At 43.3% G+C, this 16,636-nt stretch overlaps 1 protein-coding gene across 7 annotated transcripts in view; it reads right to left on the bottom strand.

The window, feature by feature from the left end:
- The window catches only part of LOC136678192 (EGF-like repeat and discoidin I-like domain-containing protein 3), a 251,499-nt gene that overhangs the window by 63,647 nt on the left and 171,216 nt on the right, over positions 1 to 16,636 (bottom strand). For all 7 annotated transcript variants that reach the window (XM_066656133.1, XM_066656134.1, XM_066656135.1 and 4 more), the window contains one exon: positions 13,763 to 13,944. In XM_066656133.1, coding sequence (XP_066512230.1) covers positions 13,763 to 13,944 — 182 coding nt within the window. The remainder of the gene's footprint in view (positions 1 to 13,762; positions 13,945 to 16,636) is intronic.

Below are 16,636 nucleotides of genomic sequence, written 5' to 3'. Positions count from 1 at the left end.
CTTTGCGTCAGGAGTATGAGAATTCCATAGAGTAGCATAATCAAAAGAAAAAAAACTGTTAAAATATGTTAGCCACATTAGCATTTTTGTCATAGGATCTAATGGAAAACTGTTCATCAGACTCTAATATGTTTCTCTGCACTTGAATTGGAGTGAGTTATTTATACACAGGTCATATACGAGCTGCAGTAATCGTCATATATCACTTTTGTTTTTGTGTGTAAAAGGCTAAAGACACAAGCCACATATTCTTTTGTTTCAGTCTTTTCTGTGAGATATATTTCTGTACCACCGCAAAGCTGAGGCTGGATCCCAAATGTCTCCCTACACCCTCCATAGGGCACAGTGTTGGTCATAAAATAGCAGCTTCTGCACTCTATGCATTCTATGTGGAGAAAAATAATTAGTAAGCTATTAGGTTCAAGTTTCCAAGTCAGATTAGCGTTTAATTACTGTCTGGGTACAGAATTATAAATTTTATCATCTGTGAGGTGCTCTATGTAGGGAATATGGTGCTACTTTGGGACACAGCCCGAAGCTCCATACTGACTGACATAGAGTAATAGAGCTCTGTTTACAAACATGACATGGATGGGTCAGGGATCCATACTAATATTTCTTTAATTTTAACATCTAAATTAGGACTAAAAGTTTTGACAGTAACAATAAAACCATTTAAATATCAGAGTTTTTATTTGAGTTGTGTGTTAAATTCAGATTAAGTAAATGGTTTGAAATAATAATAATAATAATAATAATAATAATAATAATAAGGTGTGAGTGAATGTGTGAGTGTGTGTCGCCCTGTGAAGGACTGGTGCCCCCCCCAGGGTGTGTTACTGCCTTGCGCCCAGTGATTCCGGGTAGGCAATGAATGAATGAATAACAACAACAATAATAATAATAATAATAATAATAATTAATATTGTACAGTAACCCAAATCTCAAGAACACTTCAAATTAACTTTGGCCCTTTTTGTTAACATATAGTGTATCTCCACGTCTGTCATCACAGAGTCATCACAGAGTGATGGAGATGTGGCTTTAGCAGGCATGCTACATATATACTGCTCTTCAGAGAGAAATATGTCCTCCCTGGGGGGGTTCTGGCACTTCTCCAAAGGTTTGGTTGCTGCTGGAGTCTACAGGGATCATTTTCAGTCAAGCGCTGACTGTAGAGCTGCAAGCTGGCAGCCGTGAGAGCATACAGTACACACCCACACAGCACATTAGCATTGGCTTTCTCACAGGTTACTGAGTGTGTATGTGTGGGCGAGTTTGTATTTAGCTCCGTGTGGGGACCAAATATGCTCAGGATGTGGAGGGATAAAGGGTTTACCCCAAAAGGTATCTGCATTATTGGACAGAGTGATGCTGAAGTCAGTAGAAATAGATCTCTCTCTCTCTCTCTCTCTCTCTCTCTCTCTGTGTGTGTGTGTGTGTGTGTGTTTGAGAAAAGAGCGAGGATGACACAATGAGTTGTGTCATGATGTAGAAACAAGTTGGAAAAAGCAAGTTTCTATATTTAACGGATGTTTGTTTCCAGCCATCTGTCCTGATAATGAATTCCCACAGCATGATAGGTAAAGAAAACTTCAATAATAAATATGGATATGGTACAGGTAAAACATTCATTGGTTCTTATTTCAGTTGACACTTTTTAGTGGGTCTAGTTTTTAAACATCAACATTTCATACAATACATAATCTAAGAATTACTATTAATTAAAATATTAATTAATTCATTCATTCATTGTCTGTAAGCATCCTGTTCAGGGTCACAGTGGATCCGGAGCCTACCCGGAATTACAGAGTGCAAGGTGGGAACTCTGGAGGAGGCACCAATCCTTCACAGGGCAACACAAACTCACACCTACGGACACTTTTGAGTCACCAATCCACCTACCAACATGTGTTTTTGGACCGTGGGAGGAAACCGGAGCACCCGGAAAAAACCCACGCAGACACAGGGAGAACACACTCCTCACACAGTCACCTGGAGTGGGACTCAAACAAACCCCAGATCCCTGGAGCTGTGTGACAGTGACACCACCTGTTGCGCCACAGTGCCACCTTGATTAAAAATAGGATTAGTCAATTCTTTTTAAACATAAAACTGAATTATTTATTTTAATTTAAACTGACAAAAAGAGAGACCTGATAGCACATAGAAATGTCTTATTTTACTCTGATTCCATTTACGCTGCATGCCATGAACATGCACACACCAGGACTCCACTGTCAGCAGATTTACACCCGTCAAGTTCCATCCCACTGGCAAGATAGCCACTAAGGGGCCTGCAGAAACAAGCTATAAACCATGTAACACTAGGTTTACCACATGAACTGTCACCATCTGAAAAATAAGGCCTAGTATGAATTTAATATATAATAGTGTAATTTCTGACTAAGAGGAGGAAACAAAAAGAAAGCAAATGACATTCTTTCTTCCTATATTAAGAAATCTACAGTTTTTTTCTGTCAAACTGTCCACTGTATCTCAGATCTATGAGTCTAAAAATATGTGAAGCTATCAAAATAAGAATATAGACAGAAAAGCCATGTAAATCAGCAAAGAAGCTGCTGGTGCTGTCAGTCCTGTGGAATGGTCACACGAGAGCCCAGACTTCAAAATTAGCATCAGCTGGTTAACAGAAGCAGAAGTGGGCCAGCATGTGGAATGTTCAGCATAAATGTGTAAGCAGGGTGGGGTTCTTGGACGGCGGACGTCAATCAAGCATGCTCATTAGAATATTAGGTCACAGCTTGGTGGTTCGGTGACAGCTCTGATTGGTGAATTCAGAATGCTTTGGAGCAGCGCTTTATCATAATTCTGTTTTGTTATTCATTCACATGTAGCAGACTGTTTAGTAAATTAATCCTATTTAATTAATTATATTATAAGGGCAGCACAGTGGCACAAAAGGTACTGTCACTTTTACACAAATGCAGGGTCCTGGGATTGTGGGTTCAAGCCCCACCTTGGATCACTCTGTGTTTGAAGAGTGGTGTGTTCTCACTGTGTCTGGGTGGGTTTCCTCCAGATATTTGTTTCCTCCTACAGTCCAAAAACATATGGGTTTAGGTGGATTTGCTTTTCAAAAGTGTCCATAGCTGTGACTGCATGAGTGTGTGATGCCCTGGAATGGACTGTTGACCTGTCCAGTGTGTGTGAATGCTCTGCCACTGTACCACAGCCCAGTGCTGAGTGTTATAACCCCACCTTGTTAACACTGGGCATTGGGTGTGTTGACATCAGGCCCAAATCCAACTGTACCAGAGCCTAAGATTTTTCCATTACACATTACTCATCCGTTTGACCCTGTGTGGTCATGAACGGTTGGCATTCTGTTAAAACTCCTTTTTGGAACAGCACCTCATGTCTATAAAGGTGAACGTTCCAGTTAGCAGTGTTGATCTGTGTTGGGCCTGTGAGGCATGCACTCCCTCCACTTACTATCTCTCGCTTTTAGTCTCCAGTGTCATTTGAAAGTGCCTGCATTACATCTGTCGCCTGGAGCACTAAGCATTTCAGTGCTGGCCAAGGCCCGGCTGGCAGAGCACGGATGTTTTTTGTGGCTCAGAAGCTCAGAAGACAGTGTGAAAGTCAGGAGGTGGAGAAAGGGAAAATGCCGGGATGGGTTCTGACATTACGCCCCAGCTGAGACAGACCTTGGCTAGATAAGACACCAAGACAATTCACGAGCCATTTTTTACTTGTGTACAGACACTGCAGAGAAGACAGTGTAGTTACATGAGTACACATAAGCTGGCATTGAATTCTAGCATCAGAGCTAGCATGACTAATAAGAGAGGAAATGTCAGTCCGAGACCAGACTCATTAGCACGAGGTTGAAACTGAATCCAGAAAGACGCCCAAGAACTCAAGTGAGGTGGCGGGGCAGATGGTATTCTCGGAAGACAAAGGAATGCCCAGGCGATGGAAAGCAGCAGTGAGAGAAGTGATGCAGCAGGCCGGAGGGGAGGATGGCGAGTCAAGGACCAAGAAATCATCCAGGAGGTGTACCACATACGGGACATCATAGACGTTAAGGAGGATCCATGAAAGAGCCTCGGCGAGTGTGTCAAAAATCATGGGGCTGCTCTTACAGCCGAAGGTCAGTCAAACTGCGAAGTAGAACTGTCCCCGCCATTTCACCCCAAACAGGTGCCAGAAGTCAGGATGGAGGGGAATGATTTTGAAGGCGGAGACCACGTCTGCTTTAGCCAACCAAGTGCCGCGGCCAAGGAGCTTAATCAGTGATATGGCATCGTCTACCCGAGCATAGCAGAGGGAAAATTCCGAGCTGGGCACGAGACTGTTTATTTTATAGTTACACGAGACTTTGGCCAGAAGAGAAGTAACCACATCAGGCTCCAATTTGGCGGAGAGAAGGTTGGAGGCATGGAACGAGGAGACGGGCAGAACCACCAAACAATTGACCATCAAGGAGATAACATACGAATGCAGGGTCAGGGTGGCGCGAGAGGCAGCTTGCGAGCTCAGGAACGTTGACAGGGGTGGAGAGAAAACGGATCAGTCAGCTGTTACCGAACTTAGGCGGCCACTTGGGGCAGCTTGGCCGAGCGTGGGCTTGAGCGCAGTAGGTGCATACATGAAGGAACCTGCAGGAAGATGCAAAGCAGCCAGCGGAATTGAAATTATTGCAGATCATGGAGCCACTTAGAAAGAACAAGCGTCTACCGCGGGCATCACGGGAGCTAGAACTGGTGATGCGCTGACTGGGGGCCTGGTCAGGGATGAAAGAAAAGTTAGGGCCCGGAGTGGGCGCCGGGGTGACCTGGGAGCATGCAGAAGTAGGATGAGAAGGGTTGCCGCACAACCCACAGGAAAGTGCAGTTCGGCCAGCAAAAATGCGGCAGTAGAGCTCCAAGTCGAGTGCACCCCAGTAGGATGGAATATTCCACTGTTGCAAGCAGGCGGCGGCCCGTGCAGAGAAGAGCCGATGGTAGTCATAAAAACCAGAGCCTCCAAAATGGACTGCGAGGTCGAGGACGATGGTGAGGTAATCGTCCAATTCCTGCCTGCGGGCAGGGAAGGAGGAGCACACCACGTCGCGATAGAGGGAAAATGCGAGTGCAAATTCGGAAGTTGTGAGGAGCTTAGAAGCTCTGTGCTCTGAAGTGTTCAATGAAAGTGTCACGTCCCCCACGTCAATGGAGCGGGGTGCTGTACAGGAAGCAATAGAGAGGACAGGTCAACGTCCGTACCTTGGAGAATCCGCTGACGAAGGGTGGGCTGCACCAGGGGTGGATTGAAGACACGAGCATTGGGAGGAGGAGCTGGAGCAGTGGTGAAGAGAGAGAATGTGGCATCGGGAGCTCGGGGCGCCGGAGCGAGAGGTTGACTTGCAAAACCTGCGGAGAGAGTATCGTTATGATAAAGAACGGGATACTGCAAGCCCGTGAGAGGTAGGGGGTTGGGATGATGAGGAAAAAACAGGGTAGGTGGAAGAAGTAGTAGCAGGGAGAGAGAGAGCAGGAAGATCAGAAGCACGTAAAAGGAGGGACAAACGAGAAAAGACGGAAGTCGGGGGAGGGTCGGGCCCAGTAGTGCAGACAGGAGCCAGATTTGGCACCAGCAGGGGGCACTGAGCCAGGGAGGGAGGCCCTCGCGGGGCGTCCTCGGTGCCGCGTCGCAGGTGCAATGACGTCATGGCGCAATGGCGTAGGTTGAGCGGGAAAGACCTCATCCTCCGGGGTAGGAGCCGAAAACAGGGAAAAAAGGGGGTCCTGTTGTTGGCTGAACGAGCGAAGGGGATACCGCGGTCTCGCAGCGCTCTCTGGAGGCCCGCCACGGTCCAGTCGGAGATGGACGGAGAAGCGGGAGAAGCCGGATCGGGCCGTACTCGTCCGGTGGTGAAGGAGGGCTGCCGAGCGCGCTGGTCGCGGCGATGAGGTCGCTGGGGAGGAGGAGAAATCGGAGAGGAGCGGCGTCCGCGCGCAGGACCCGTGAGTGTGGAGCGAGAATGACGAGAGCGTGCGGAGGAGCTTGGAGCAGCTGAAGTGGCAGGTGAGGCAGGCACGACGACTGCCGAACGCAGTCTCCTAGTGCTGATGACCGGGGTGGCGTTGGGCGAGTAGGGGAAGGAGAGAAGAGCTCGTGGTCAGAGGCGAGCAGGTCGAGATCCATGGTAGCAGTTGGCAACTCAGTGACGCAAGCAGGAAGCGCAAGACTAGCGACTTGATTGTCACAGAGATTACGTGAAGTTGAAGGGTATAAATAGGCCTGGGGGGAGGAGCGTGGGCGTGGCCCAACTCCCAAAATTCTGTTATAGTATAACTTCAATTCAGATTTAAATTAATTACCACTAACATATAGTTTATAATGTGTGTAAATGATTTGATGATACCTCCTGAACTGTGCATCTTATTGGAAGTAAACATTCTGAGCATTCTGAAAATTTGGCAATGGCTCAGACTGGTTACTTTCTGCTTCCAGAGGAAGAGTTTTAGTGCAATCAATATTTTGTAGAACACAGAGGAATGTATTAGTGTTTCCATCCATCCATTATCTGTAACCGCTTATCCAGTTCAGGGTCGTGGTGGGTCCAGAGCCTACCTGGAATCATTGGGCGCAAGGCGGGAATACAACTTGGAGGGGGCGCCAGTCCTTCACAGGGCAACACACACTCATTCACTCACACACTCACCCCTATTGACACTTTTGAGTCGCCAATCCACCTACCAACGTGTGTTTTTGGACTGTGGAAGGAAACCGGAGCACCCGGAGGAAACCCACGCAGATACAGGGAGAACACACAGACAGTCACCCAGAGCGGGAATCGAACCCACAACCTCCAGGTCCCTGGAGCTGTGTGACTGCGACACTACCTGCTGCACCACCGTGCTGCCCTTTAGTGCTTCCAGTGTTACCATTTTTTTATCACAGTCAATGATAAGCAAATCTCTTCCATGGGGCAGCTGTGGCCTGGTAGTTAGGAAACTGGAAGGCACCTAACCCCCAACTGCTGCCTGGGCGCAATGGCTATGGCTGCCCACCGCTTCGGGCATGTGTGCTCACTGTTTACTAGAGTGTGTATAAATGTGTGTTTCACTGCACCAATTGGGTTATAATACGGAGAACACATTCCACAAGCACAGTGGACAATAAAGTGATTGTAATTATTCATTTTTGGATGCACATTTTACTATTGCATCATTGATACTGAAATAATAGCAGTCGTATGAGTATATATATATATATATATATATATATATATATATATATATATATATATATATAACATAATCATTAAATAATAAATGTGCTTAGGAACCAGTTTCGGTGTTATTCTAGTCCAGAGTATCCAGATGAGCCTCAGTTTGATTACTCTCCACTCAGTGTCAGACTTCAGACACATTGTGAGCTTATTCTTCTTGGCAAAGGTGTTCTGTGCTGATGTCAGGGTCTCATTTATTTTGTTAATATCAGGAAAAGGTAGGCCATGGCAAGATTCATGATTCTGTTCAATAATGGCCATATTATCAAGCTGACCCACATTGGTAAATTGGGCTGGAATGAATCAGCCTACACTCAATAAATGAGGATCCCCATCAGCACAAATGGGAGGAATCAGAGTGACACACTACATGGCATTATGACAACTCGAAGCATAACATCCACTAAGGAATCATTCACTGGAACACAGAATGATAATATTAAATTTATAATGCTATATATATATCATATCCATTTAGGTAAAAATGGTATAAATTTTAATAAAATTGTGTCACGAATGTAGCTCCTATGTCTGTGCATGACTGCAGGAAAGACAGTACTCGGCAAAATCAAACAACATTCATTTGTTTGTTTGTTCATTCGTTTATCCATTTGTTCATTGGTTCGTTCACTCACTTATTCACTTCTAGGAAGTGCCTCATCTTGGTCACTGTGAATACTCAGCCAACCTGGAATCACATCGCAAGGCCTCACCCAATCACTGAAACACGCACAGATCTCGACAATGTCACACAGTCATCCAAACACTCCCATCTGTGGACAGTTACACATACTCACCTAGTCACTCACACACTCAACCAGTCATTCACACACTCACCCATTCACTCACACACTCACACCTGTGGACAATTTCACACACTCACCCATTCATTCACACACTCACATCTGTGGACAATTTCACACACTCACCCATTCACTCACAATTACACCTGTGGACAATTCCACACACTCACCCATTCATTCACACACTCACTCATGTGGACAATTTCACACACTCACCCATTCACTCAGACACTCACACCTGTGGACAATTTCACACACTCACCCATTCACTCACACTCACACATGTGGACAATTTCACACACTCACCCATTCATTCACACACTCACATCTGTGGACAATTTCGCACACTCACCCATTCACTCAGACACTCACACCTGTGGACAATTTCACACACTCACCCATTCACTCACACACTCACACCTGTGGACAATTTTGAAGTTCAAGTCCACCTATCAACCCAGTGTTTTTGAACTGTGTGTGTGTGTGTGTGGGGGGGGGGGGTACACACTCACACAGACATGGGGAAAACACAGCTCATAAGTTGTTCACAGACAGTATCCCAGGGTGAGGATTGGCCCCAGAACCTTGAGACAATGGAGCTGTGTAGCAGCGACCATTCCAGTTGATCACAAAGACCACCATTCATTCATTCATTCATTCATTCAAAGTCCAATAGAAATAACTTTTAATTAACAGGTTAATTGTTTCCTGCTTTATCAGCTCAGTGACTAAATATAATCATATGTGTTCAGTGTTGTTTTCTTTTGTGTTTGGGTGAGTTGCTTTCCAGATTACTAGACTTATTGATCCATACCTTCAAAGCTCTGTCTGAGAAGTTGGTTGCATTTTCTTTTTGTAAAAATCGAGGAAATCCCAAACTCATTTAGTGATGCAGAAAGGACCCAAGGGGATTCAGTGTTTCATTTGCAGATTTCCTGCTTTATTTCTTTTTCTCAGTAATGGCTTATTGACAGCTTCCACCTTCGCATCAAGTCGTCTGTTCACAGTGGAGAGATGGACAGAAACACCTTTGAGTATTTTCCTTCCTCTCAAAGAAGGTGTAGATGGTGACAGCTTTGGTGATCTAAATTCTCTCGTGATCATTAAGAATCCTATCTGTCAATATCAATGTTGTCTCTAGTCCTGGAACGCCCCTGCACTCCTTGCCATTCCCCTTCCTTCTGTGAGTGGAGTATCTTGTGTTTTCATATCGAATCTCTTCAAAAATATCCTCTGAAAACATGAACACCTCCTACACAAAGGCCCGCTTTTTACTGGGAGTTTAATAAGTGAAGGGAGGTCTGAGACTTCTGCACGCTACTATATGTAAAATGGTGTTGTGTGTGGAGGTGTGTGTATGGAACCAAAGCATCTAGACGTTCACAAGCGTCACTACCTCAATCATAAATTGTCTCATGTCTGAAGTATAATCTGGAAATTGTCCACTCCGAGGCAAAAGAAATTTCCCCTGAGTGTCGCAAAGCAAGCGATTGTGCAAAGACGAAGACACTGCACACAAATCTCTCGCTCGCCCACCCGCTGCCGGCCTCTCCCTCTAACCCTCTCTCCCTCTCTCTCTCTTACACACACATACAGAAATAATGATAAACACCATTTCTGTGATCAATTATTAACAGCTGTAGGTGTTTGTGTGATTTATTTTCTAATTAGCATTACACTGCCCTGAGCAGGACCGAGCGAGAGAGATAGGGAGCGAGTGTGTGAGAGAGAAAAAGTAAATACACATAAAGCAGTATTAGAAAATGCAGGTTAAAGAGGCAAACACAAACACAGGAGCTTTCTGATTTAACCCCCTTGATTTAAACTGTGAGTGACATGCCTAGGCTTTTTCTGTTTCTGTGGCTGAAGGATGGGTCATGTAGCAATTACCAGAGCATAGCACTGTAAGCCCCCCACCATTCCCCTGAAACCCCCCTCAGCGCACTGTTCCAAAGCAGGGCAAACCCAATCCCTCATGACATCATTAAAGTCAGACAAACAGCCTAAATACTCCATGTTCCTCCTGCTCCCTTCACCAGATTCTGCCTCTCCCTCCCTGTCTCCCACTCATTCCTTTGCCCCAAAGCCTGCCAAAGCAACATCTCTGCTCTGCCCTTTTTTTAAGTGTCATCTTGCCCCTGAGAACAGAGTTACACTATGTAGTATGTAGTGGTTAAAATGTGGTTAAATAGCCTTCAAGAGCAGGACACATCATCAGAACACAAATTTAAAAATGAATCCCAGGCTACTAGTGGTGCACTGAGGGCAGCTATGTCAGTCTGCAGTGACGTCGGAGGATTGCTGCTGGACTTTAATTAAATTTAGGGCATCATGCTTTTTTGTTTGCTTATATGGGCATCTGGCCTGGGATTCACATGGCATACTTGGCCCTACCCCTTCACCCTGCCCCTTTTTGCCCCAGACACAAATTGAGACACCCTACCCCTAAGCAAAACAGAGAACTAGGTCTAAGTGGTAGGGGCGAGGAATGAAATGGGATTCACCCTAAGAAACTGGGTGCACTTCTCTCTCTTTCTGTCTCTCCTCAATTCTAATGCTCAAATCACTGGTATCAACATGGAACATGCAGAGTGACATTGGTTAGGCTCAGCTACTGCTCACTTTGCAGTATGGGTCAGTATATAAGCAGGCAACATTAATAAATGCATATTGATGCAAAAAATCAACAAGCTTCAAGGATCCTTGTGAAGTACAAAAATAACAAACACATGCACATCAGTAACCTATAGACAATAAAGAGTTCAGAAAGGCACGAGAGAGTTGAGGGAGATTACAAAAAGCGCAGTCAAATGGCTGAGTATATATAGCAGTCTTAATGAGTGCACAAAGAGGAACAGTTGTGGGTGTGATTATTAGTGGGAGGCACCAGATTGGAGCTGGGGCAGGGAATGACCAATCAGGCATGGAATAGTCAATATGTGGCCCAAAGCAAATGCTGCTGCAGAAGAGGGCTGATTTGGATATTTTACTAAAAGACAAGTCACATGTTTCATTTCACGTTTCGTTTCAATTTGGGGTGATCTCTATTTTGACTCTAATGACTCTATTTTAGTCATTTATGTATTCATTTTTTGTTCTATTTTTCTCTATGCTTCTTCTGTATTGCTCTAAAGGAATATTTCTATAATTACTTTTTTTTAAACTGTAAGAACTATCAAATTCCTGCTCTATAAGACAGTCCTTCTTTCAAATTCAAAGTAATGCGAAGAAAAATCCAAGCTGGTGCCCCACAGAGTTTTATCAATCAATGGAAAAAGGAAAATGTGATGGAACTGTACTTCTCTGCCAATTCCCTATAAACTCAAGCATATCAGTCGTCTTCACAAAGGTCAGAATGTCTTGTGCGGTCCCACCGAGACACAGAGAATACTCCCTCAATCAAGGATATTCAGCTGCTCTGCATTTTACAAAGATGTGTTTAAAGAAGGAACAGGAGTTTGACAGGGGGCCATTCGTCGGTGAAAGGGAAAGTAAATGGACTGAGACTTCCCTCCACTGTGATTGTCTGATATATCAATCAAATGTACTTCACCACAGAGAGTTTCAAAGCATACCAAAGTATCTAGAGATAATCTTGTATCAAAGCATTGATATGCAGCGGGGTCGGTTCCACAACATCACTATCAATCAGCTCTGTATGAAGTACCACACATCAACTTTGAACTAGTGCTGAAAACCAAGTGTGAATACAAAGTGAATTATACATTATGTTCTTGGCTTATTGTTCACTCCAGCTGACCTTGGCAACAGAGATGTGGGTTCTGATCCAGGGCCTGAACAACTGTCCCTCTTGTCTTTTGGAGATGTGGAGGAGCAACAGTCAAGAATATAGTTTGTAAAGTTATCTGTTGATTAGATTCACTCATGCTACACACAGCCAAATGCTTCCTCTGGATGTAAGGGCATTAGCAGGTGGACTGCTTCTCTTTCTTCTCTGGGAAAGCATTAGACTAGATGTTTTTGTAATGATTTGATGGCATTCTTCCACCAGATTTTCCCTGAGGTTAAGATGTTATGTTGGTTTTGGATCTCAAAAGCTATTACAACTCAGGGGTGTCACCACACTTCCTCTGGCATAAAATGTTGGATTGTTTTTAGCTGCATTTAAAAGTGAATTAATTTTTTTATTTAATTTCTAGTTCTAGTTCTTTCTCCACACCTTAAACACAGAAAAATCTGGAAAGACACTTGTGGGTCTGGGCAGTAAGTATAATAGCTGTAATTATGTTAAACACATGATGAGCCCTGGCTTCTACCACCACTGCTGTAAACAGATCTGAGTTTCTACAATGAACAATACAATTCTGCAGATTTTTTTTAATCTGTTGAATTTCCTTTAAGATGATATAAGCCACTCAGATTTTAAACTGTAAATTGGCTCATAGCAGCAGGATTAAAGGCTACAAAACAGACCAGTATAATGTGTCCTAATATCAATTGCGACCATATGTTTACAATATTTACACATTTACCAGTATCACGATTAGTGTGCACAGCTGCAGGTCTCTCACTGAAGCTGTAGTTGTACTCTTTTAGAAATGCTGCCAATGTTCCACCCACAAACTGACACTCAGTCTGTGCCTATAGGTCAATCTCTGGAGCGGTTAAAGGGAGTTTTCTTTTCCTATAACACACTTAAATTGAACCCAAAAGTGGTGGGGCGTCGCCCCAGTACTTTGGACGGCAAAGTGGCTTGTTGGTTAGCAAGTTCTCTGCCCAGTGCTGGGATCTTGGGTTTAAATCCCATCTGGGTGGAGTTTCCATATTCTCTGAAAGCCTGTATGTGTGCATGCCCAGATATGGATTGGCGCTCTATCCTGGGTGAACCCTTTAGTGTCTGATGCAGTCCCCCAGGTGGACTGTCGTTACTGGTGCTCATTTGGCTGCTGTTACTCTCCAGTGTGTTTGTGGATTGATGTTGGAATGGAATGACATTCTGTGGTGTGTTGACTGTTAAAACATCCTTAGGTGTGTAGAAAGACATGATATAACTAACTAACTAACTAACATACTATATATGTATATATAAATACTTCCAAAATTGGTGGGTAGAATGCCAACTTGTCCCCTGCGATTCTAGCGGCCCAGCTTCAACCCATTCTAAAGGTGTTGAATGGAGGTCCATCACTCCAATGAAAACTCCAGTGTTTTTGGGGGCTTTATACCCCTATAGCAGACACATAAGCAGGGTGATCCTAGGCTCATGTGCAGCTGCTCCAGAGCAACACATCATAAATACTTTCTATGCTTTTGAGTGTCTACAATGGTTGTGTTTTTAAACAGCTAAAATCATTACACTATAAGGGCATGTCCAGACATGATCTAACAATGGACATATTGACTGATATTAAATATAGGGTGGTCTCAATCTTTTCCAAAGCATTGTAAGTGTAGTTTCTAGGCTTGAACTTACTGACACTAATTGCACCTGATAAGGTTGGTGTACCTAATGTAACAGCCAATGAATACAGGCTCAAATCAATAAACTAATAATAAACCTAATAAACTGGTAACTGAGATTTACAATGTTCACTTACAAAGAGCTTGATCACAAACCAGCTCTGCTACATCTCACACAACAAAGCGAAACATACAACTGCTTGTGTCCATTATTAAACCCTGAGGGTTCAGGGTGGGTACACATTCGTCCAGAGCCGATGGACCTTTGTCCAGACACCCAGGTTGCATCTGTTACCTGAATCCAGGGCCATCTGTCGTTCTCGGCGGCCGTCCAGGCATTCACCAGGCCCTTCTTATTGAGGCGGGCAAAGTAGGGGTACCACTTCTGCAGACCAAAGAGAGCACGGTGGGTGGAGGAAGCTGTGATCTGCTGATTGGAGATGATCCCTCCCTCCATGCCGAGTGGACCGGAACATTCTGTTCAAGACACAGAAAGGACATGAAGATGGGTGGTCAAGGCAAGTTCTTATTCAAGGTTAAAGCAAGCTGAGTTTGAGGGAAAACTATGTAAGATTTGGAACTTTGTTCTGGGGCTCCCCCTACAGTTACAGGGTGTAATTACTTTTACTGCAGGGTTTCTGCCAAATGTTACATAGTGCAGTTTCTGCAGTCCTGTGATCAATTTCAACAACAGAGGCTCTACTCTTCCTTTTTTTTTGTTTTATTTGGAGGGTAGTTAGTATGTCCAACAAAGGACAAAAACAAAGTAGGGGACACTTTTTAATAAGTGCACAGTTAATTAACGTTAACTTCAATAGTTATCAAACTTAATTAATAATTTAGAGATGACTAGGCTAAGTCTTGACATGCTTGTTTACAAACAATGTGTCAGTTTACTGGCTCATTACTGGAGCCTGCTACTGCTAGACTTAATAATAATGTGCCCTAATTACCAAGTGTTTCCCTATTTATAATGTGTACAATGTGAAAAAATAAAAATAAAAATCTATGAGTGCTATATTTGCACATGACTCCCAGCATTGCAATGGTAAGATTGCTACACGGATCGACACAGAAATAAAACAGGCTTAACTCCCTAACTCACACACTCACATTTAACAAAATGCTCCACAAGGAGTTCTACTCAGTGCTTCACCTCAATGACACCGAATGAATATGTATTTGAATTCGGTTATTAACTGCCAAAAGGACACATCTGTTTCTTCATCTCAGAAATTGCATCGTCCTCTAGAAGCCCTGACCCAGGCCCGAGTCACTGTACTTGTCTCTTTTCTGGGTTTTATTGCTCTCTCCTCTGAGAAGTTTGCTGAGAACCTGTTCATTTACAAACTATCTTTATCCTCACTCATCCACACCGTCTCCTTGCTTTCATCCTCTGAGATGATGTCCTTATCCTTCCATGAATATTCCGCTGCTGCCTTGTTAAGGAAGACCTGGGTTTTCTGGTTGTTTACCTGCAGGGAAATGAACATCTTAATACCTTCAGTCTTCTAAAAGCTCAATATCTCAAGGTAACTCTCCATAAATGTACACAGTGGAGGGTTTAATGGTTTCTAATCAGGATCTTCTAACACAAAAATAAGCTTGGTGCTTCCCTTTAGGGGTCATTTTGTTTTCTTTCATTGGCATCCTCCAAAGTGTCTCATTCCATGTGTAAATAACCTTGTAGTGTGAATATATACACGTAGAAAAGCAAGAATTCAATAGCTTTTCATGTAATTAAGCTTTTTAAAGGGTATTCCCTTCATCTGAAGACAGGGTCAGGGGGCTATGTTGGCTTCTGTCAGTTGTTTCATCTTTCTCTCTTTTTATCTATCTCCCAGCTTGAGTGCTGAAATCCTGCCAATGTCCACCACCCAAAGAATCCTCTTTGGACCTTGTGTTGATTCTACATGTCTATGATGAAATGTGTACCCTTTAATAGTGTAATTTAATGGGGGCATGTCCTACATCTAGCTGGCATTCCCAGAACTTCTTAGAAAGATCTATTTAAAGCAAGGGCATGAAATAAAGATTCGACTGTAATGTTTCAAATTGTTCATGCCTAAGAAAATCCCTTGACTGTGTGTAGGTGCAGATTTAAGTCATTTTTACTGTATAGTAATAAAAAAAGTTCATGTCCTAGTAATTTTTCATTTGAAATTAAGAAATTCTAAAGTAGGTACATATCTGAAACTACACTATATTTATCTACATTTCAGTTTAAAGAAAGGGTTGCATGGAGGCACTGCAGGGTGTCAGCTCTGGGATCTTATGGTCCTGGTTTCAACCCTCACCTCAGGTCACTGTGTGTGAGTTTTGTGTGAGTGTGAGTGACTAGGTGAATGTGTGAAATTGTCCACAGGAGTGAGTGACTGGGTGAGTCTGTAATGTCCTTAGATGGACTGTAACCCTGCCCAAGATGTACGCCTGACTGCAACCCTGATCAGGACGAAGCCATTATAGAAAATGAACAAATTAATGCATTAATGAATAAATGAATGGAGGAATAGATGGATGAATGAATACACACACAAATGTATGTATGGATGAATGAATGAATGAATTAACTTTTGAACAGCTTTTGGCAAAAGACAAAACTACATATGTAATTACTCTATATTCATAGGTTTTCATTGATCATTGATATTAATATTAATATAACAAACTATATAGTCACACATAACCACATTTAACTTGGTGTGTGTGTGTGTGTGTGTGTGTGTGTGTGTGTGTGAGAGAGAGAGAGAGAGAGAGAGAGAGAGAGAGAGAGAGAGAGAGAGAGAGAGAGAGAGAGAATTAATTAAGACTCAAATTATCTTCAATTACATCCTTAGCCTTAAACATTTACATAGAGAAAATAACACAAAATCACTTTCTTTATTGCAGCTTTCTTTTCTCCTAATGCCTTGGGACGATTTACAGACAATTTAACCTCCCTCTTGTAGTCATTTAGAAGTTCTTTCAATTAACTAAACACCACCAGAATCAATAACACAAGGATTAACTTTCTATACTTAGCCTAAGTGTCCTTGTAAGCCAAGAGTAAGAGATGTTTTGAAATTTCTGGGCGCTCGGACCTGAAATGCCATTCTGCATCATCTCCTTCTTTTATTCTAATGGAAACCAGGTTGGAACCTTATTTATGTGTTCTCCACAACCTTCGACA

Source organism: Hoplias malabaricus, chromosome Y (assembly GCF_029633855.1).
Source record: "Hoplias malabaricus isolate fHopMal1 chromosome Y, fHopMal1.hap1, whole genome shotgun sequence".
NCBI lineage: Eukaryota > Metazoa > Chordata > Actinopteri > Characiformes > Erythrinidae > Hoplias > Hoplias malabaricus.
This window is presented reverse-complemented; position numbering and strand designations above follow the sequence as displayed.